Source organism: Salmo salar, chromosome 13, assembly GCF_965601325.2.
Source record: "Salmo salar chromosome 13, fSalSal1, whole genome shotgun sequence".
Classification (NCBI taxonomy): Eukaryota; Metazoa; Chordata; class Actinopteri; order Salmoniformes; family Salmonidae; genus Salmo; species Salmo salar.
This window is the reverse complement of record NC_138303.1, coordinates 55,162,501-55,186,681: the sequence shown is the minus strand read 5'-3', so window position 1 is coordinate 55,186,681 and position 24,181 is coordinate 55,162,501. Positions and strand designations below refer to the sequence as shown.

General features: G+C 42.7%; 1 protein-coding gene across 2 annotated transcripts in view; it reads left to right on the top strand.

The window, feature by feature from the left end:
* The first annotated feature begins 314 nt into the window (after positions 1-314).
* Positions 315-24,181, top strand: part of LOC106567410 (sarcoplasmic/endoplasmic reticulum calcium ATPase 1) — a 90,454-nt gene continuing 66,587 nt past the window's right edge. For both annotated transcript variants that reach the window (XM_014136608.3, XM_014136610.3), the window contains exons 1-3: positions 315-761; positions 15,380-15,397; positions 15,779-15,861. In XM_014136608.3, coding sequence (XP_013992083.1) covers positions 644-761; positions 15,380-15,397; positions 15,779-15,861 — 219 coding nt within the window. In that variant the 5' untranslated portion in view covers positions 315-643. The remainder of the gene's footprint in view (positions 762-15,379; positions 15,398-15,778; positions 15,862-24,181) is intronic.

The window sequence follows — 24,181 nt, the reverse complement described above, 5'->3', positions numbered from 1 at the left end:
TCATTTAATTTTAGTGTGTTTGCAATTATTTAAGTACCAGCATGAAGATGATGCACATAGGCCTACTCTTGTGCCAAAGGGAAAGACATCCATAACCTCGGTTTAAAGCATTAACTAAAGACATATATGAAACATATGTAACTTGAGAATGATATAGTATTACCTCCTGTGACTTATCATATGCAGTGCATAAGCTATGTAAACCAAGAAGACAAGGGCTTCCATATTTGGCTTGCCAAAAGGATGTATTGTAGAGGATGTGGAAGTTGAGCAACGCTTTCCACTCAGGTAATGACAACCAATAGGAACGCAAGGGAGTGCTCAAACACGCTCACTCATGGAAGAGGCAGTACCAACACAGCACACCTTCTGATTTTGATGAAGCGCGGACTGCAATTGTATTTATTGGGAAATAGCAGCGTCGCGAACAGGAATCCGGAATCAAATCGTCGGCTCGCAGAAGAGGAGGCAGGTGACCGTCTACGCAGGCAGATCCACCTCCGCTTGGCAGTCTGAACGCAAGGCAGGCACATCGTTAGAAAACTACTGTTGTTTATTAGTCCTTTATTGTCGTAATATATGTTATATATTTAACTACATGACTTTTAATTTAATTGTTTAGCTAGTCAGTTCTCTCTCCGAGATGGATAACGCGCACACTAAATCCACATCTGAAGTTTTAGAAAACTTTAGTGTGAATGAAAACACTGGACTCACCCTTGAACAAGTGAAATCCAATTTAGAAAAATATGGACCTAACGGTGAGTAACAAACATTGTTAATGATGTTGTATTTTCACTGTTATTCAGTTTACCTGCGTGAGTGTTGAATGCAATTCGATCACGGGCATGGATATCATTGCCCAGTTTAGGGAAATTGGTGAAACTATTTCCCCGCGCCTTATTGTTAAACGCACAGGTTGAAAACACGAATATCAGTCTTCTACAGCCTGTAATTGTTCCTTCCAGCCTACATATTTAGACTGATCTTATGCGTGAGACTACTCACCGCTGTTTTGAAGTCCTTTGTCGTACTTTACCGAGCAACATTGCGTTTCTTGCTCTGCACAAAGTTGTGTGTGTGTGTGTGGGTAGGACGCGCGATCGAGTCACTGAACCGAACGCTTTTCATCACGGTTACGGACTATGTGTAAAAACGTGAACCAGATTATTAATAGGATATGCTATTAATCTAACGCCTGTATTGAGGCAGGAAATATATCACATCTGTTTCGCAATGGATTTATGGAGAGGCTTTGGGCATAATGATCATGTCATGTTCATTAACGACAACAGTATTACACAATACTCTAATATTATTAATATGTTAACAGTTTCAGTTTGGGTTTTATGCCATGTTAGGCTTCCCCTTGACATCAAGGGGAAGAGAGTGGCATTAAGTGATATTTTGGGTGATAATTCTGTATTCCACTATGACACCCCCATTGGAGGGACAGGGGAGGCCAAAACGACATGCTTAACACATAGTTGGTCTTAGTGCCATAATGACAATGTGAACATTTGATAAAATTAAGAAACTCTCTTACTCTCTTACTTCTGAGAAAAAGCTATACGTGTGTGTGTGAGATCTGCAGACAAAATTCCAGGGCCATCGCTCAATGTGCACAAGGGTTTTTTGTAGGCTACAAGGTGTTGATGCTGCAGCATAATGTTTAACTTCTTTTGTTCCATGAGTTTATTGGATTTAATGCCTCAGTTAAAGCCCTAATCTAGAATGTAGACCTGGTGCTCTTTAATTTGTGTTGTATTGAACTTGGTACCCGTCAACACCGTTACTACTTTCCTTCTGAGTCTATGGCCTGCCATTCATTTGCATGGTGGCTTGTGTCGTTAAGCCATAGAGGAGAGCCACTGTGTTGTCAGAGTGAAACAGCAGTCCTTTGTTGCACAGACCTACCCTGTGGCTTTGATGACTTCATGGAAAAATAAATGTCTTGTTGCAGATAGCATCTTAAACTTTTAGCTGTGTGAACTGACTTCCTCTCTCTCTTGTGTGTGTGTGTGTGTGTGTGTGTGTGTGTGTTCTCGCGTGTGCAGAGAAATGCTTAAGGGAATACCCTGTCTTTTCTTGGCTGTAAACCAGGGTTGCGTTCACCAAGGCACAACATTGTGGAACATTCAGATATAAATATATTGAGTAGAACAAACATGCCTATCTGACATGTAGAATAAGTAATCTTGTCAGTTCTTTCATGATATTTCTATCTGCAACCTTCCACACTGTTTGCCTACTGAATGTGGCCTATATCTTTCTCAACACAGCCAACAACACATTAAACAGCTGTGTTGTTATTAGCTGTTTTAGTAGCTACATGTCTCAGCTGAGTATGTGTGTAGAATACTGAATGGCTCATTCCCTCTACTGACAAACCGACCACAACCTACCTTTGTTGTTGACTGCAATGACTTGATGTGAGTTTGGTGTTTGTTGCAGGGAGGGAGCCACTGTTCTGTGTGTGGGCGGCATGCATTTCTGTTACAAATCCTCCATGATTACTTCTCTCTCTCTGACACGAGGACAGGTTGTTTCCATACAGGAGCTATGCAGTAGACATATTATATAGCCATAATCATTACACAAAGACAACATGGCCACAAACAAGTCCTGTAATCTTACCTCTGGGGGTACCTGGACAGGCTGGGCTGTCCTTAGGGGAAGGCTAATAAGGGCATATTTGTGGCAGAGAAATGTCTATTGAATAATAGATTTGGGGGGTACAGTAACCAAAAAAGGTTATGAACTCGGGAAACCCCCTCTGATCACTTTGTTTCCTGCTCCGCTGTAGTAGGTACTAGCAGCGTTCCAGTGGGAGATATATGACGTGCAAGTTTTGTAGACACAGGCATAACATTCCTACGTCAGCACAGGACGGGAGGCCTATTTCACGCTATGTCTGGCCCTGGAACTCCCCTGGATGGAGTGTCTGACCACCGGGGTCATGTTCATTAGGCACCTAATGGAAACTAAAAAGGACTGGTCTATCTGGTCTTGCTCTTTTTGTGTTGTAAAATGTTTTGCCACGTGTATTCCCTAATTATCACGACCATGGGCAATGGAGGGGAGACCCCATTTTAATCCAGATCATCACCGTTGGTATTACTGTCCGAGGTCAAAGGTTAAGGATGAAACCAATGCCCTGGCAGTGGTGGTTGGTGTCTTGTGGCTTTTGTTATCGGAGCTTAGTACACAAACTTGTTTTAGGCCTGTTTTTTTCTGCCCTCACCCCTAGTCAAACCTGTGCTATCATTGTAGAGGCCATATCCTCTTTTATTTTGAAACTGTTAGGGGTGGAAAAGCATTTTTGTTATGGCTTTCTGGTCAGACTAGACCAAAAGTTTCAACAATGTGTTTGATCTCATTCTCAAAACTGGGACGTTCGGTAGGTTGATGACTTGAATATGGTCAAAACTTGGTTGTCAGTTAATGAGTTGGATTTCATTATTTGTTATATACACACAGTGACGAACACTAACAAGCAGAGTATATCTCTTCTTTCCTTCCTGTTATGAGGAACAGCCAAACTAGTCAAATGGTTTTGCACTAACATTACAACTTTCTACTGTGAAACAGGATGTTCTACACTAGCTGATGTGGTCTCTTCACTTCTATCTTGAAAAGGGCATTTCAAGCAACCTTGATCTTGATCTCTCAAATGTCATCAGCATGTGATTTCTCCCCCAAAAATTCACAGCAATTAATTTTCAGAAATAAAGTGATTTGATTGATCAAACTGTACTTGTTTTTGTGTGTTGACTTGGTACATTGACAGTAGCTCCAAACTGTACTCGTTGTTTTTGAGTACTACTGGTGCGCTGAGATCAACTCCTAGCTCCAGATGCATCATGTTTTAGGTACAATACTGTAGTTGGCTGTAGCTGTGTTGGTCCCACTCCCAGATGTTGGAAAGTTGGCCGGGGTCTTAGTGCCTCAGTGACCTTCTCTACACAGCCATGAGGGGAGGAGGTGGTGGGAGGTTGCAACACATACAGCCGTACACACTTGCACGCACAGCCGCTCTCATAAGCATTCATGTGCACAGCCAGACATACACACTCACTTTGTCTGCTGGTGTGTCTTGTGAAGACTGCAACTCAGTGTGTGCATAGTAAAAGAAGCCACTCTGAACGTGCAGTGGTGGACTTACCATTAAGCAGAAGAGGCAATTGCCTCACATCAAGGGACCTTGTGAGCTGGGCATAGTCTTCAAAAAAATACTAGTAATCATTTTTACAAAATAATGTCTCCGCCCCCTACTCGAGTTCCCGTACATTGTTTCACATGATATGATTGCAAACGTGACTTTAATTGAAATTAAGCTGCTTTCAGGATGGGGCAGGAAAAATAAATAAAGATTTAATTTGAACCCCAAAAAATAGTTAACTTATTTCTTTTTAAGTAAAAGACAGGTGCTGCTGACAATACTGCAATCTTGTCGAGGCAGAGATGTATGGTGTAGCCCATGTATCTGATTCTGTCTGGCCAAAAAGAGTATGGCATGTCATATTTTTTGGGGGCCAGACAACATCAGATACACAGGCTACATATTGTAAGACAGGTGCTGTTTTGCTCGCTCTGACGCTTTCTCCAGTGAGATAGTTTCAGCCAATTGCGAATTGAAAGAAAGTTGGCGGGTTCAGTTTACTGTTTGGATGCTGGAATTATTTTGGAAGAACGTGCGGTCATCTACCTTTTTTGAAGTGATTTGTTTGACAATCAGATGGAAACATGACTGGTTGTGTTCATGGCAGATTAATAGGTAATATGTTTTTACAGTTAAATTACGTCTTTACTATGAAACCCATAGTAATCACTAAGTTCACCCCTGTGAATGTGCTAGAAAGGATGTTGTTGCTTTGAGAACTTGCAGCAGCGTGAGTGGTTACTTGCGTGTGCAGCATGCACGCCCACCCCACCCCCATAGAGGGTGGTTAAAAAGTATAATTTGTACCCCTGTGTTTGTAAGGGAAATGGGCCAGCAAGCTGATGCTGCCGACTTCATGTTTATAAAACCTAACCGTACCGTGTGTAAAACAGACCCTAGACCGCAGGAGTTTGGTGGCACCTTTATTGTGACCGACCGGCTTGGCAACAATTGAAATATGTTTTTTTTGCCAATGTTTACTGACACCGGCCATATTCAACGGGTGTTGAGCGTTCGTAAATAAGTCAGTTATTCTGCGCTCTGTCACACTTACGAGAATGCTCTGAAATCGGAATGATAGCCAGAGCGAGTTTACCAGCTACGTCTATCAACGGTTGTCGCAGTGACATGAACATTTCAATTGAAATGGTTACTTGCATAGTGGAATCTTTTTGTTTAGACATGTAGCTAGCTAGCTAAACAATGAGCCATCATCCAAATTCATAATGTTACTATCCTGCATGAATCTGCAGATAGCTAACCAACCAGGTTCAATGTTAACTAGCTAGCTAACATTAGGCTATAACTAGCAATGCAAATGGCTCTGAGATACGTATATTTGCATATTTGCAATCAAACGCCAGAATTTTCTCCATCTCCTTAGCTCAAAACTCGGTCCTCCAGAAAGTGGAGAGCAAGACTTTTGCAGTTCTACTATGTGATATCTTAAAAAAAAGCTGTGTTAGAAAGGATTACCTACACATACTGACCAGCTCATGTTATAGACAGAAACCCGCTACATGGCAGACCAATCCAAACTCCTCCCTCGGCATGTTCAGCCCACCCATTATCTCAGCCAAACATGGCTAGCGGGAAGGTTCCTGGCTTTTTTGTGTGGCTAAACCAACTAGGCAATTGTATTTACAGATGGCATACACATTTGTTATTAACCGCTCTGGGCTAGGTGGCACCAAATCGTCCCACCTACGTAACAGCCAGTGCAATCCCGTGGCGCGTTATTCAAAAACCTTAGAAATGCAAAACCTTCAATTTTTCAAGCATATGACTATTTTACACCATTTTAAAGATAAGACTCTCGTTAATCTAACCACACTGTCCGATTTCAAAAAGGCTTTACAACGAAAGCAAAACATTAGATTATGTCAGCAGAGTACCCAGCCAGAAATAATCAGACACCCATTTTTCAAGCTAGCATATAATGTCACATAAACCCAAACCACAGCTAAATGCAGCACTAACCTTTGATCTTCATCAGATGACAACCCTAGGACATTATGTTATACAATACATGCATGTTTTGTTCAATCAAGTTCATATTTATATCAAAAAACTGCTTTTTACATTAGCATGTGACTAGCATGTGACTAGCATTCCCACCGAACACTGCCGGTGAATTTACTAAATTACTCACGATAAACGTTCACAAAAAGCATAACAATTATTTTAAGAATTATAGATACAGAACTCCTCTATGCACTCGATATGTCCGAATTTTTTTATTTATTTTTTAAATAGCTTTTCGGTGAAAGCACATTTTGCAATATTCTCAGTAGATAGCCCGGCATCACAGGGCTAGTTATTTAGACACCCAGCAAGTTTAGCACTCATCAAAGTCACATTTACTATAAGAAAAATGTTATTACCTTTGCTGTCTTCGTCAGAATGCACTCCCAGGACTTCTACTTCAATAACAAATGTTGGTTTGGTCCAAAATAATCCATCGTTATATCCAAATAGCGGGGTTTTGTTCGTGCGTTCAAGACACTATCCGAAGGGTAAATAAGGGTTGCGAGCATGGCGCAATTCGTGACAAAAAAATTCTAAATATTCCATTACCGTACTTCGAAGCATGTCAACCGCTGTTTAAAATCCATTTTTATGCCATTTTTCTCGTAAAAAAATGTAGGTAAACAGACTAAACAAAATAAAGCATTCGGTCGACTCGGGCACGCGCCTAAGCCCACAGTACTCTGAGCGGCCACTTGCCAAACGTGATAAAGTGCTTCAGCCAGAGCCTGCCTCGATATCCTTCATCTTTTTCCCGGGCTCTGAGAGCCTATGGGTGCCGTAGGAAGTGTCACGTTAGAGCAAAGATCCTAAATCTTCAATAAAAACAGCCTAGATGAAACACATCTTGTCAGACAGGCCACTTCCTGCATGGAATCTTCTCAGGTTTTGGCCTGCCATATGAGTTCTGTTATACTCAGACACCATTCAAACAGTTTTAGAAACTTTAGGGTGTTTTCTATCCAAAGCCAATAATTATATGCATATTCTAGTTACTGGGCAGGAGTAGTAACCAGATTAAATCGGGTACGTTTTTTATCCGGCTGTGTCAATACTGCCCCCTAGCCCTAACAGGTTAAGGCACAGGAACGTGCACATGTTCCAGAAGGCATTTCTGCCCAAAAACACAGAAATGCTGTGACGTAGTGACACACGACATACGCCTAGTTTCCTGAAACGAGTCGCAATTGGGGAGGGTTGGCTCGTGGTTATGGCTGGAGCGGAATGGTGTCATATATCAAACACATGGTTTCCTTGTGTTTGATGCCATTCCATTCACTCCATTATTATGTGCAAAGCTGTCAAGGCAAAGTCTGGCTAATTTGAAAAATCGCAAAATATATTTTTATTTCTTTAACACTTTTTGGTTACTACATGATTCCATATGTGTTATTTCATTTTTTTTATTTATTTTTTGTCATTTAGCAGACGCTCTTATCCAGAGCGACTTACAGTAGTGAATGCATACATTTCATTTCATGCATTTATTTTTTTTGGGTCCTGGGAATCGAACCCACAACCCTGGCGTTGCACACACCATGCTGGCGTTGCAAACACCATGCTCTACCAACTGAGCCACAGGGAAGCCTAGTTCTGATGTCTTCACTATTATACAATGTAGAAAATAAAGGAAAAACCCTGGAATGAGTAGGTGTTTCCAAACTTTTGACTGGTACGGTATATAAAGCTCTTCATGTTTTGATGTTTGTTCCTCAAATGGTGTTAGGGTTTGGCTTCTGTTAAAACATGCTGTTTTATTTAATACTGTTGCTATAATATGTCATTGGGCAATATATTACTGTGTAACCACAACTCTTACTCACATTTATTACTATTTCCTTGTTGGAAAAGAAGCATAGTGTTGATGCATATCCTGTGACACAGCTCTTTGGTATGTGTCCAACCCTGACTTCCACTGTAAAATGTGTACAGTATGGGAGAGTTCAACCAGGTCTCAGAGCAAAACATATTATATGTTACTGAAATCTGTGCCATACCATTTTAGTATGATATTTTTCATTACATTGGCCTACAAATGTAATAGGGGTCTTACAATATAATACGAATTCTAGGATGTATTGTACAAATTGCAATTCATACAATATGTTATGAATTTGCAATACATTATGTTAGAATTCCAATTTGTTGTGGCTAATGTTAGCTAGGTGGCAAGCTAGGCTAGGAGTTAGTGGAAGGCTTAGCTAACATGCTACGTAAGTAGTTGGCTAAAGTTTGATGAGATTTGAACATGCAACTTTTGGGTTGCTAGACATTTGCATTTTATGCCCGACCGACCACCCTACTTTTGTTTTCACCTTAAATAACCTACTGTCTTATCCAACATAATGTCATACTAAACGGATCAAATAATGTAACATATCATGCTAAACAGAGTTACAGGGATTCTAGTAACATATAATACGTTTTGCTCTGAGACCAGGCTGGAAAGTTGCCAGTTATTAGTAACATATAATACGTTTTGCTCTGAGACCAGGCTGGAAAGTTGCCAGTTATCTACTATTTCCTGTCATACTACTTCCTGTCAAACTAACCCTGCCCCTTACACACTTGCACTCTTCATATCACTGTTTATTCTTTTAATTATATTGCATTGCAACTGCAAATAATGATATTATTCCTTCCTGTTTAAATAGATCAGCTTTATATAACATTTTGGACCTGTCTATCGGAGATCCGAACGGAGAGGCGAGTTTAACAGAATGTCTTTAGTCCTTGAGGTGTTGTCTGGCTCTGTTCTGTTATGCATTACTCTGCAGAGTATCAGGGATCCTGTGCTAACTTGTCCCTCTTTTGATTCTCTCCTCCTACCTCTGCAGTCAGTCAGACTCACTGCAGCCTTCTTGAGATATATGTTGAGTCACTGAGCTAAGCAGAAGCAGCTCAGAGCTGAGCTGCACACACGCACCCACATGTGTTTTGATCAGCCATTCAGTGAAACTGATTAACCCTCATACTACCAACGTCTTTTACAGACATGGATTCCCATGGAACTATTGGGGGGGAAAAAACAACAATCATACCAAAATATCAACTTAATTATCATGAAAACATCATTAAACATGTAAATAATGTTATCTGTAAGAATATATAACCTTAACAGCATAATTACAGTACATTTGCATATTCTGTAAAACAAAAATATAAATGTTCCCTTAAATAATGTGAAGCTTTTTTCCCAATACAATACACATTAGTACTAAAGCTGATGTACAATTTTGATCATTTAGTTTTTTTGAAATTTAAAGTAAACATAAACGTTTGTCATTTATGTGGTAAATAATAGAGCTGGATAGAGGACCCAACCTCAATGTAAGCCGTTTTAGCATGCCCATTGCCATTGAGGGCTTCCACCATTTTAAAGTAGGCAACTGGATGGGGATTCCTATGAGTTGGGAACAATCAGTGAATGATCAGTGTTGTCTTCCTCTTCAAATTGGGTGCTATGGTTTCTAAATGGTTTTAACAGTGCCATCTAGTGGTCACAAATGGTTCAGGGCTCTAACACTGCAGGTGGCGGTAAGTCACCAAAATAAGATGTATGCATTTATCAAACACAAAATAAGAAAATTGACTACTTCAAAATGGAGATTGCCTCAATGGCCCTGCCCATGTGTTCACAGCCGTATAATGGGACCGATTACATTTTTTTATTTTTTTATTATATATATATATTTTTTTCAATAATGATAACACTGTATCTCTATCCAGCTCTGTGGGTAAAAACGACTGCCATTTAAAGGGCCAGTACACCAACATTTTAAATGTACTTAATTTTATTGACATAGTGATCCATCCATTGCTCCTGAGAGACAATCACCAAAAATACCACTTCGTTTTATTTATTTACTTAAAGGGATGCTTCAGCATTTTGGCAAGGAAGCCCTTTCTCTACTTCAGTCAGAGATACCCTTTTTATGTCTCTGCCTCTAGTATGAAGGAAGGTAGAGGTAGTTTCGCGAGCCAATGGTAACTAGCATTAGTGCCATGACTGGAAGTCTATGGTATCTACTAGTATGTTAGCCGTTACATAGACTTCTAGTCATTGTGCTAATGCTAGTAATCAATTGCTCAAAATGCTAGTTAGCAACTTCCTTCAGATTGCACGCAGAGACATGGAAAGGGTATCCATGAGTGCATCTGGGGGGTGTGTGTGTCGAGTGGGCAGATAAGCCTGGTGTGAAACCGGTTCAGGCTTTTGAATTAGTAAGAGATAAACATCTGGCCTGTCACAGCGGTGGCCCTGATCCATCTTCCTCTAAACCCCACCCTTAGCGGTGTTGACAAAGTGTTTGTTTCTGGTTTTCAGGGATACAGTATTTTCAACCTAACTTCCGTTTCTCCTGAAAAACGGAAGTGGGGACTCCGCGCAGGCGTCTTTCTACGCCTGCTACATTTGGTTAGTCACCCTAATTATGATACTGTGAGTACTCCCCATCTGTACCTCCATGTTGTAGTGTAGTAATGACTGACTGACCTACTGACTGAACTTCATCCCCTGCCCTCACACTGACCTGATAGGGGCTATCCAATCAGGCAGTCACACATACAGACACTTACACACTCGTGCTTCAACACCCCTGCCTCTCCTGGGAATGAAGGTGCACCCTCCTCCACCCTCCATTTCTATTACTGTGAATGATTAAATGAGTGACATCCCATGGAGTAGTCATACTATCATAGTGTGTTAAAGTCTATGGCCCTTACCATTCACATCTAATACATGATATGGTTAATGCATGCAGACCTTTGAGACGGACACAGGAAGGTGCAAGAGTTCACCATTCTACCATTTTCTAGTCCTGATTTGTATTCTCACAGCATAGCCACTGTGTCAGACTGGCTGGGTCTCTCTCAGACGGAGTGCTATAGCTGACTGCTCTGCTCTCTATGGCCTTCTGCTATTAATTTGAATAACACTGGCTATTTTTCTGAGTGCAGCACTAGACCAACTCTCAGGGCATCTCCTGGCCACCGTTTATTATCCCAGTGTAAATGTATTTTATTTAACCTTTTTATTTTTTATGTATTTATTTACCCTTTTATTTAACAAGGCAAGTCAGATAAGAACAAATTAATATTTACAATGACGGCCTAGGAACAGTGCCTTGTTCAGAGGCAGAATGACAGATTTTTACCTTGTCAACTCGGGGATTTGATCCACCAACCTTTCGGTTACTGGCCCAACGCTCTAACCGCTTGGCTACCTGCCGCCCCGTATTTAACTAGGCAAGTCAGTTTAAGAACATTCTTATTTACGCTGACGGCCTGGCAACAGGGCTCCTGTGGGGATAGGGGCTGGGATTAAAAATGTAGGACAGAACACATCATGACGAGAGACCTAAGACGGCAACACAGCATGGTAGCAGCACAACATGGTACAAACAGACAATAGCACAAATGGAAAGAAGGTAGAGACAACAATACATCACGTGAAGCAGCCACAAGTGTCATTAGGAGTGTCCATGATTGAGTCTTTGAATGAAGAGCGAGAACTGTCCAGTTTAATTTTTTTTCTTCCTGTAGCTCGTTCCAGTCGCTAGCTACCGCGTACTGAAAAGAGGAGCGGTCCAGGGATGTCTGCTTTGGGGAACATTAACAGAATGTGACTGGCAGAATGGGTAGAGGATGAGGGCTGCAGTTATCTCAGATACGGTTGAGTGAGGCCTGAGAGCGTTTTATAAAGGCCAGCATCAGCAGTAAAGTTCACTCTGTTTCAGAGATGAGCTGTAGCTCTAGTCTACGGGGTTACGGTGGTGAGCTCGCTGTTAGATGCCCAGAGAGCCACGGTGTCCCCCAAATGACATAGGGAACAACTTTTGACCTATTCCCTAAATAGTGCTCTGGTCAAAAGCAGTGCATTATATAGAGAATAGGGTGCCATTTGGGGCAGTGTGTAGTGTAGAGATTTATCAAGTTCCTACAGTATGCACTGCATAAGTTATTTTGGGTGTTGTTTTTGGTCAGACGTTGGCGACGTTATCCAATGAAACACTGTTTTCCAGTAGTGTCCACAAGCCAATTAGCCATGGCAAACGTTCACTTATTTACATTTGAGGCTGAGGGCCATGATAATCTAGCCCTGTTGCTGTGCTTTCCATATTATTATGATGTAAAGTTTATTAGTCTGCCTAATGATTAGAGCTGTAATGCTTTTAAAGGAGAAATTAAAGAAGTGTAAGTGCGTCTGAGTGTACTAGGAAGCTATAGTGAAAGCTACTGTATCAGCACATCCCATGTCCTAGTCATGATGGTACATTTCCTGTTGCTTCTCCTGGCTCTCTGTTGCTATCTCTGATCATCCGATCTGGGTTCAAAAACTATTTGAAATGTTTTAATTACTTTAAACATTTGCTTTAACCTGTCTGGAGTACCAGGTGGGCGGGGTTTGCACTTTTGCAAAGATTCCGTTTGGCCAATTGCAACAGGCAAGCTTGATCAAGCCCCGCTAAAGTATTTTAAATGATTTCAAATACTAGTTGAACCCAGGTTTGCTGTCCACAGTCTTGGACATGGATCCCTCTGTTCTGTTGTTGGCTACTGTAACCAGGAAGTGGTTCCCCTCTGGTTGGACTGGTAGTGTCAAAACGGGCTGGCTCTTGTTTTCAGTCTGTCTGCACATGGGGGCAGGGGGGGCGGGCATGAGAGTTTGGTTGGGGGGGGGGGGGTGCAGTAAAGGAGAGCAAGCAAGAGAGACATGGGAGAGCCAGCAAGAGACTGAGGGGGAAAAAAAGAGAGGTGTGGTGAAGTCTGTTGGAATGTGCCTGGGCAGGCTGAGGCTGACACAACCCAGATGACAACAGTAAGGAGGGAATCCTTGGCACAGAGTGTGCTGGGGAACCCCATTCAACCCCTCCAGCCCTCCCTCCCTTGCTCCTGGCTAGCAAGCCTCCCTTTGTCTCTTTCCAGGCCAGCAGTACTAGGAACTGCAGCCAGCCTTACACAAGTGGGGCGGCACAGTAAGAGGGACAAGGGCTTATTAAGACTAGCGGTACAAGGAAAACAGCGGGACAGTTTCCTCTAGTTCGCACAGACATTTCAGGAGCCTCTGGCACAGTGCACTGAGAGGTTCTCCAAAAGGGTTTACCATGTTCAGCTCAGAGAACTCACCTTGAGTCTCTATATGACTAAATACATTCTCATTTACATTGCGTCATCGTAGCTATACAGATTACTCTGTGAGAATGAGGCAAAAATGATGATGAAAAGATGCAAAAAAATATTTGACAGATGATTGGTTAGGAACTAAGAAGAAATACCAAGCTGTAGGGCTCTGACTGAAATTGCTTATTTTTTTTGCATTCACTAGTTTATATTTTTGGTGCAGTTTTCAATGACAGTTTTCTCTCCTCTGCTTCAACTTGCCCCTCCACTCTGCCTACTTGGATAACATAATCAGTGGAAACATAGAAAGACAGACTGTCCTTCAAAGCACAATACCCCCGTTTGTATTGCTACAAGCCATTACATTCTCAATGTACTGTACGGACCCGGTCAATACAAAGCAATTTAATGAAAGTGTATTTTAACATGAAATTATCAAAATACTTCTCCTTTTTCCTGTCCTTCTGGTTAATCAGAAAGTTGGTAGGAAGAATTCAAAAGATCCTGATTTAACTCTAATTCCAATGGTCCTGAAATTATATTATTTTTCTATTTATTTCCGTGGCATGTGTGTGACGTTAGCTCCCCATGTGAAACCTCCGATGCAATCCTACTGTAGCAGAATCAAAACACTGTTTCAAAACACAGGATTTCCATCATGCTTTTAAACTGCAAGGATTTCCAGTACGACTTTAGAGTAGGATGTTTAGCACTCAATGTGAGTTAGTGTTGGTGTGCTGACCACAGTATTGATGGATGCTTGGTGCTGTAAAGAGGGGTGGTTGTGGTGGGTGTTGTACCGTAGCTATAGTTGTAGGCCAGCTGCAGTGTGTTCTGCTGCCTGTCTCCCTCCCACACGCTTCCTGCTTTGCGTCCATCGCCACACACACACCCGCACGCTCAGGCCTGGGAAGTGACTAAACAACAGTAAACACCCACACTCCATGTGTTACACAGCACATATACACACTCCATGTGTTACACAGCACACACACACCCATTTGTTACACAGCACTCAATTGTACAACTACATAAGTACAGTAATTTCAGTATTCAAAATTCGAATCGTCAGTTTGTCTACCAAATTTCACAGTACATGACGCCCAGCCTCATCAATTACAGTACCAGCCTCATCAATTATAGTACCAGTCAAAAGTTTGGACACCTACTCATTCCAGGGTTTTTCTTTATTTTTTACTATTTTCTACATTGTGTGCCGAGCCTTTTGCCTAATGGTGTTTTTGAGGTAGTAATTCTGCAAGATCACGGTCGAATCAGGGGCTGAACCTGTTTTTAATTCTCATTTTCTTTATGGGGGCGTGTTTGTTAACAATATCCCTAAAGATATCAAAAAAGAAGGTCCTAGCTTCTTTGACAGATGGGATCAAGCTGATTCTATACTGATTTACAGAGACCAGGTCAGGTTTTTACCAAGCGTCTGACAAATCAGGACAGGACGTTTCACTGAGCAGTCATTATGAACACAGGCTGTAAAACAGTGATCACTAAGGTCATTACAAAAAACACCAGACTGATAACTATCACTATTATTTGTGAGGACAACGTCAAGGAGAGTAGCCTTTTCTGGGTGTTTGGTGTCATACCTTGTGGGCTTGGTAATGATCTGAGACATGTAGGGAGTCCTATTGTTTTAAGACTTGGTCAGGTGGTTTAAGCATGTCCAAGTTTAGGTCATCTAGCAGGACAAATTCAGACTTAGGGCAGGTAGGGTACAGGTCGGTGCTGATGGAGGACGATAACACCCAGCAACAGTCAACAAAGAGCAATTTCAAAGCTTAATGCTTAAAACCAACAAATCAAATTGTTTGGGGACAGACTTGGTGGCGACAACCGAGCACTGAAGGTGATCCTTGGTAAAGATTGCCACTCCACCACCTTTGGAAACCATAATACACATGTCAAACGCATTTCAAAACCTTTTCTAAGTTAATCAAATGTATTAACTTGTCTTTGTTTGTTCTGTTCCCTCTCCCTCTCTCTCATTCCAACTCTTTCTTTCTCCTCTCTCTCCATTCCTCCATGGATATGGTGATGTGACACTGATAGAGCTCCCGGCTGAAGAAGGTAAATATTGACCTTTCCAGTGTGATTCTGGTGCCTCCTTTACAAGCTAACAATTAGCCCTATAGCCTAGGGATCATCTGTGTTGTACTAGAGAGATACAGTTAGGGAAAACCCTCAGAGTACACACTGACTGTTGTAGCACTACCCATATAGATGCATAGACACACTGTCAGTAGAACAGGGCACCCTAACTGGAAGAACACCAGTATGCCTATAGAAGTCCCGTATCATCAACAGATGGGGAGCTATATTTACTGTAGTTCAGATTATCATATGTACAATACTTTCAGGCCTTGACTAAGTTGTTAGGCATGTGTGACACAATGATGTATAGCCGGACAGCCATGTGACTGACTATATTTCTCTGTATGTGTATTGCAGGCAAGTCCCTATGGGAGCTGGTGGTGGAGCAGTTTGAGGACCTCCTGGTCAGGATCCTATTGCTAGCTGCCTGCGTCTCCTTTGTAAGTAACCACTGTATACAATAATACCCATCAACAGGATGCATCACTGACTGCTGCTCATCACTGTCTCTCTCTGTTTGCTCCACTCATTCATATTACAGAGTTTAATGTTTGGGCTTTTGCACAGACGTCACCGGACGTCTGGCTTTGCAGCTTGGCCGATAGTGCCAACTAGTCTGCTCTGGCCTGACAGTGGGCATCATGTAGCCATAATGCTCTGCCTGCAGACAGTGCTTAGCATACCACCTCCGTATTTCCAATAATATTGAAATGCCAATGGGGAAAGTTTAGACATTTTTATAAATCTCTGAAGCTGGAGACTCTTACCTCCCTCACTAGCTTTAAGTACCAGCTGTCAGAGCAGCTCACAGATCACTGCACCTGTACATAGCCCATCTGTAAATAGCCCATCCAATCCATACTGTATTTATTTATTTATCTTGCTCCTTTGCATCCCAGTATCTCTACTTGCACATTCATCTTCTGCACACCCTACCAATCCAGTGTTTAATTGCTATATTGTAATTACTTCGCCACCATGGCCTATTTATTGCCTTACCTCGCTTATCCTACCTCATTTGCACATGCTGTATATAGCTTTTTCTACTATATTATTGATTGTATGTTTGTTTATTCCATGTGTAACTCTGTTGTATGTGTCAAACTGCTTTGCTTTATCTTGGCCAGGTCGCAGTTGCAAATGAGAACTTGTTCTCAACTAGCCTACCTGGTTAAATAAAGGTGAAATAAATAAATAAATACTGCATAATATCACTTTAGTATTTAGAATAATACCAGATAACCTGCACTCTGACACATACAATTCCTTGAAGTGGAACTGACAGAGTTTTTACTACTTTGCAGATATTTTGATTGTCTGTGTTTCATATCAAATTCCCAGTTTATGCTACAAAACCAACATTTAAAGAGGTTTTAAAAAAAGGTTATATTTGACTCAACATTCCATGATGTACAATAAGGCATTGTTGGCAGAATAGATTGATGCCGTTCAATGCATGAGTCATATAATTCACCAATATGTTTCTTGGCAGTCCCAAAAATATTGCTCTCAGGTTGTAAATCACAGTTGGCCTGCTACATTGTTTGCTGCCTCCATTTGGGATGCACTGTTTCAGTTTCAAGGGCTCAATATTTTGGACAGAAACGGACGAACGTAACTAAGACTGGGAGTGTCAATACAATGAAACTAGCAAGGGCAATGATCATAATGTGGCTAATAGGCTAGCGTATCTATTTATGTAGCAAGCTGAAAACACGCAGCCTAACGTTAGCTATATAGCTAGCTAGCTGCTAGGAGAATGCCCTTTCATGCCATTGGAAGTGGGTGGGTGGGTGGGTGGGTGAGTGATTGACTTTCCCCTCATGTCGTTTTTCGGTGGCTATACACAGCTAGAGATGCAGGTGTTATTTGGTTAGCTAGCAAGAACTTGAACAACTGTTATACAGTTAGACAGACAATTTGCAAACGCAAGAGATATGCTATCTCCTCCGATTTCAGAGCACTCTTGTCTGAGTGTGCCACAGCGCAGAACTGATGAATTTATGAACTCTCAACACTTGCTGAATATGACCGGTGTCAGTAAACGTAGGCAAATAAAGTAATAGTCAAAAATGCTCGAGATGATATGTAAACAGCCTAGCCAGCTTTGCTACGGCGAGTAAAATGGTCAGAGAGGTGTTCTCTCATCTGTGTCTGGAAGTAGCTAGCTAGCCAGTTAGCTTATGTGCTTGGTTGGGACAAGCATGCATTGGCAGAAGGATGAGGAGGCTACAATTCCCCATCGTTTATGAGTGCAATTTTTACGGTCAACTAGCTGAAACTGAGGGTTCATCTAATGTTCCTTCGTTCGATTTTAGTTCATCCTGCTCTGGCTAGCATTAGTTGTTGATGTGCATAACTGAGGGAGCGAGCCTACCTTTTTTCATGGTTATTTGATCAATAGGACTGTAAAGTTCCCAAATGTAAGAGGACTCCCGTAGTGTTTACATAAGTGTGGAAATCCATTCAAGCGTATTTTGTGGCTTTTGTTGAATGCGTTCTAGCTAATGATCTAAAGTTGTGCTGTTGCAACTGCCTGTAAACACACAGTCCAGTTAAAGATGAATGATGGCCGGCCAGTGTGAAAAATGGCTTGTTTATATAAATGCCTGCTGTAGCTCTGATTGGCTATAGCACAACGGTCTGTGTAGACTCCGGTCTTGGATGAAACAGATGTTTTTTTTGTATATTGTATTTGCTGCAGTGTCTATTGATTGTCCAAACGTTCGTCTGCTTTCCCACTCTATAGTGCTGTAGATTTTTCCCATAAATGCCTTACTATATGTAATTCCCACGCATTCTAAGAATTTGTGAAAATAACCATATCTAAGTGCTTGCTGGTCAGAAAATGTTTAGGAAAGTGTCATTCTTCCTGGGGGTGTATATGAACAGATTTTAATAAGATTTCATGTTGCTAAAATGCTGTCAGTTCCACTTTTAAATAGTGACCCTGTTTTGGTCCAGATGGTAAGGTAGAGAGGGGTGGGATGGGGTGAGTGTCACGACCAAGGGAACCCTGCCTCTATAATTATTTTATTTCCATCTATTACTGTTACCGTCCCCAGTGCCACAGGATGGAATTACTGGGCAATTCTGGGAAGTAGTAAAAAAAATAACATGTAAATGATACAGTATTTGCACTAATTGCCTGTGTGTTGATCCTGATGCCTGGTGTTTTAAGTGGGAGTCCAGACAAGCCTGGGGTGGATTGGGCTGCCTGTGTGTCTGCAGAGTTAGTTTTTCCTAATGTAAATTGGGCTGTCCCTACTTTTAATGTAAATGTGTTGTTTACAATGGAACAGAGCCCCTGTTCCATTACACTAATTTACAGCTCCCAAAGCTTTACTAAACTCAGCAAAAAAAGAAACGTCCTCTCACTGTCAACTGTGTTTATTTTCAGCAAACTTAACATGTGTAAATATTTGAACATAACAAGATTCAGCAACTGATACATAAACGGAACAAGTTCCACAGACATGTGACTAACAGAAATTGAATAATGTGTCCCTGAGCAAACGGGGGGGGGGGGGGGGGGGGATCAAAAGTAACAGTCAGTATCTGGTGTGGCCACCAGCTGCATTAAGTACTGCAGTGCATCTCTTCCTCATGGACTGTACCAGATTTGCCAGTTCTTGCTGTGACATGTTACCCCACTCTTCCACCAAGGCACCTGCAAGTTCCCAGACATTTCTGGGGGGGAATGGCCCTAGCCCTCAACCTACGATCCAACAGGTCCCAGACGTGCTCAGTAGGATTGAGATCCGGGCTCTTCGCTAACCGTGGCAGAACAGTGACATTCTTGTCTTGCAGAAAATCACTCACAGAACGAGCAGTATGGCTGGTGGAATTGTCATACTGGAGAGCCATATCAGGATGAGCCTGCAGGAAGGGTACCACATGAGGGAGGAGGATGTCTTCACTGTAACGCACAGCGTTGAGATTGCCTGCAATGACAACAAGCTCAGTCCGATGATGCTGTGACACACCGCCCCAGACCACAACGGACCCTCCACCTCCAAATCGATCCCGCTCCAGAGTGCAGGCCTCGGTGTAGCGCTCATTCCTTCGACGATAAACGCGAATCCGACCATCACCTCTGAGACAAAACTGCGACTCGTCAGTGTAGAGCACTTTTTGCCAGTCCTGTCTGGTCCAGCGACGGTGGGTTTGTGCCGATAGGCGATGTTGTTGCCGGTGAAGACCTGCCTTACAACAGGCCTACAAGCCCTCAGTCCAGCCTCTCAGCCTATTGCCGACAGTCTGAGCACTGATGGAGGGATTGTGCGTTCCTGGTGTAACTCGGGCAGTTGTTGTTGCCATCCTGTACCTGTCCCGCAGGTGTCAGTACATCCGAACATCACACCTGCGGGACAGGTACAGGATGGCAACAACAACTGCCCGAGTTACACCAGGAACGCACAATCCCTCCATCAGTTACACGTGATGTTACACGTGGTCTGCCACTGCGAGGACAATCAGCTGTCCTTCCTGTCTCCCTGTAGCGCTGTTCTAGGCGTCTCACAGTACGGACATTGCAATTTATTGCCCTGGCCGCATCTGCAGTCCTCATGCCTCCTTGCAGCATGCCTAAGGCATGTTCACGCAGATGAGCAGGGACCCTGGGCATCTTTCTTTTGGTGTTTTTCAGAGTCTCTTTAGTGTCCTAAGTTTTCATAACAATGACCTTAATTACCTACCGTCTGTAAGCTGTTAGTGTCTTAACGACCATTCCACAGGTGCATGTTCATGAATGGTTTATGGTTCATTGAACAAGCATGGGCAACAGTGTTCAAACCCTTTTACAATGAAGCTCTGAAGTTATTTGGATTTTTACGAATGATCATTGAAAGACAGGGTCCTGAAAAAGGGACGTTTCTCTTTTTGCTGAGTTTATATACCAAGCAGACTTTGAGCCACCTAGGCTTGTTTCACTACAGCTCCCACAACTTTACTATCGTCGCTGTCTGAACCTTGTAACTCCATTTTTGCACATTTTCATTGTCTTACATGTATTGAAGCAGTAGCTTTCCTCAATGTACTGAACATTTCATGACTAGGACCACAAATGTATTCAAAATAGCTTCTAAGGTTTCGAAACTATGTTCATTAATGGTAAAATATGGTCGTTTTTTTTCAATTTCCTGATAAGTTTCTGTTTTGGAGATTAGGTTTTCTTCAAGCGGACTCAGAGCTGCCTAGGCTGGTTTCTTCCCACAGCTTTACTACACTGCTCAAAAAAATAAAGGGAACACTAAAATAACACATCCTAGATCTGAATGAATGAAATAATCTTATTAAATACTTTTTTCTTTACATAGTTGAATGTGCTGACAACAAAATCACACAAAAATAATCAATGGAAATCCAATTTATCAACCCATGGAGGTCTGGATTTGGAGTCACACTCAAAATTAAAGTGGAAAACCACACTACAGGCTGATCCAACTTTGATGTAAATGTCCTTAAAACAAGTCAAAATGAGGCTCAGTAGTGTGTGTGGCCTCCACGTGCCTGTATGACCTCCCTACAATGCCTGGGCATGCTCCTGATGAGGTGGCAGATGGTCTCCTGAGGGATCTCCTCCCAGACCTGGACTAAAGCATCCACCAACTCCTGGACAGTCTGTGGTGCAATGTGGCGTTGGTGGATGGAGCGAGACATGATGTCCCAGATGTGCTCAATTGGATTCAGGTCTGGGGAACGGGTGGGCCGGTCCATAGCATCAATGCCTTCCTCTTGCAGGAACTGCTGACACACTCCAGCCACATGAGGTCTAGTATTGTCTTGCATTAGGAGGAACCCAGGGCCAACCGCACCAGCATATGGTCTCCCAAGGGGTCTGAGGATCTCATCTCGGTACCTAATGGCAGTCAGGCTACCTCTGGCGAGTACATGGAGGGCTGTGCGGCCCCCCAAAGAAATGCCACCCCACACCATGACTGACCCACCGCCAAACCGGTCATGCTGGAGGATGTTGCAGGCAGCAGAACGTTCTCCACAGCGTCTCCAGACTGTCACGTCTGTCACGTGCTCAGTGTGAACCTGCTTTCATCTGTGAAGAGCACAGGGCGTCAGTGGCGAATTTGCCAATCTTTGTGTTCTCTGGCAAATGCCAAACGTCCTGCACGGTGTTGGGCTGTAAGCACAACCCCCACCTGTGGACGTCGGGCCCTCATACCACCCTCATGGAGTCTGTTTCTGACCGTTTGAGCAGAAACATGCACATTTGTGGCCTGCTGGAGGTCATTTTGCAGGGCTCTGGCAGTGCTCCTCCTGCTCCTCCTTGCACAAAGGCGGAGGTAGCGGTCCTGCTGCTGGGTTGTTGCCCTCCTACGGCCTCCTCCACGTCTCCTGATGTACTGGCCTGTCTCCTGGTAGTGCCTCCATGCTCTGGACACTACGCTGACAGACACAGCAAACCTCCTTGCCACAGCTCTCATTGATGTGCCATCCTGGATGAGCTGCACTACCTGAGCCACTTGTGTGGGTTGTAGACTCCGTCTCATGCTACCACTAGGGTGAAAGCTCCGCCAGCATTCAAAAGTGACCAAAACATCAGCCAGGAAGCATAGGAACTGAGAAGTGGTCTGTGGTTACCACCTGCAGAACCACTCCTTTATTGGGGGTGTCTTGCTAATTGCCTATAATTTCCACCTGTTGTCTATTCCATTTGCACAACAGCATGTGAAATTTATTGTCAATCAGTGTTGCTTCCTAAGTGGACAGTTTGATTTCACAGAAGTGTGATTGACTTGGAGTTACATTGTGTTGTTTAAGTGTTCCCTTTATTTTTTTGAGCAGTATATATACTATTACACCAAGCAGACTGAGATACTTAGGCTGGTTTCTCTACAGCTCCCACAGCTTAACTATATACCAAGCAGCGCTGCGTAGGCTGGTTTCACTACACCTCCCACATCTTTACTATATACTACACCAAGCACTCTGCGATTTCCTAGGCTGGGTTCTCTACAGCTTTACTATATACTGTACTACACCAAGCAGTCACTGAGCTACCTAGGCTGGTTTCTCTACAGCTCCCACAGCTTTACTATATACCAAGCAGCGCTGAGTCGGGTTCACTACTCAGCTTTCTGAGAGTACCATAATTTCCCCCTGAATTTGAGAGCACCCTGTTTAAAACTCCCGTACATCCTTTGAGACTTGATGCTGATGGATTCCTTATGGATCAATCATATCAGTCAGTCGTTTAAAACTGTGTTGTTGGAAAGGACAGTATCAGTAACTTTGCCAGGCCTCTCAAGAGAACAGCAACATGTGAGCTCCCAGTGCAGTGCCTGCTAGTGCTGGTGGAGAAAGTGACGTGTGGTAGTATCTGAAGGAGAGAGGCTAACCTATATAAGGGCCAAACCTCAATGTGGAACTCATTTGTGTGACTATTTGAATATGTTAATAGTTATTGACCTGCCCAGAATCTTTGCATGACATGTGAATAAAGAGCCTTGTAACCAGGCGACAGGAGCAGAACAGAGGAGAAGGTGTTGCTGTGTTGTTTTGAAGCTGGTTCCAATATGATATAATCATATACTGTACATTACTATGGAGAGAAGTAGCAGAAGAGGGAGAATGCTCAAGTCTACCATCGTAGGCTCAATAGCTATTATACTGGACTAGACACAATGCTTATGGTAGTTTTGTAACATTAAATACTGATAAGGCAACCTTTTACTCTAATTGTTTTACTGATATTGTTGTTGAGCCAATTTGATCACTATTATCCATGTATAAGGAGAGTATAGACCGGGCCATACCAAGTCAATCACTACAGGTTCAAAGGTAACAGAAGCTGTGCAGAGCTGCGTTGTAGTGTTAACACTCCCCGGAACATTTCACTTAAACTCCCCACCGGAGACCAGGGTTCAATCGATGCGTCCACCCTTCTCCCGCTTGCTTGTTTCCCCACCTCATTTCATTACTGTTTGAATAAAGTGTTAAAACACCCCAAAATATACACTGAGCGTACAAAACATTAGGAACACCTTCCTAATATTGAGTTGCACCCCCTTTTTTGAAGTCAGAACAGCCTCAATTCATCTGTGCATGTGCTCAACAAGGTGTTAAAAGCGTTCCACAGGGATGCTGGCCTATGTTGACTCCAATGCTTCCCACAGTTGTCATGTTGGGTGGATGTCCTTTGGGTGGTGGGCCATTCTTGATACACATGGGAAACTTTTTGGCGCTTGAAAAACAGCGCCATAGTTTGACACACTCGACCGGTATGCCTGGTACCTACTACCATATCTTATTCAAAGGCACTTAAATATTTTGTCTTGCCTATTCACCCTCAATGTCACACATACATAATTTACATTTTTGTCGTTTAGCAGATGAGCGACTTACAGTTCTGAGTGCATACATTTTCATACGGGTCCCCTGTGGAAATCGAACCCACAACCCTGGTGTTGCAAGCGCCATGCTCTACCAACTGAGCCACACGGGACCCCAATCCATGTCTCAAGGCTTAAAAATCCTTCTTTAACCTGTCTCCTCCCCTTCATCTACACTGATTTTAACAAGTGACATCAATAAGGGATCATAACTTTCACCTGGCCAGTCTGTCATGGAAAGAGCATGTTGTTTATGTTTTATCCACTCATTGTATTTGTTAAAGGTCACAAAGGCTCACCCATTAAACCGACGTGAACATTTGTACACTTCCTCCATTTGATTCTAAGGAAAGGTTAGCTTGCCTTGTATTTATTTTTCCATGGCATTATGTGAGAAAGGGAGTGTAGGTTA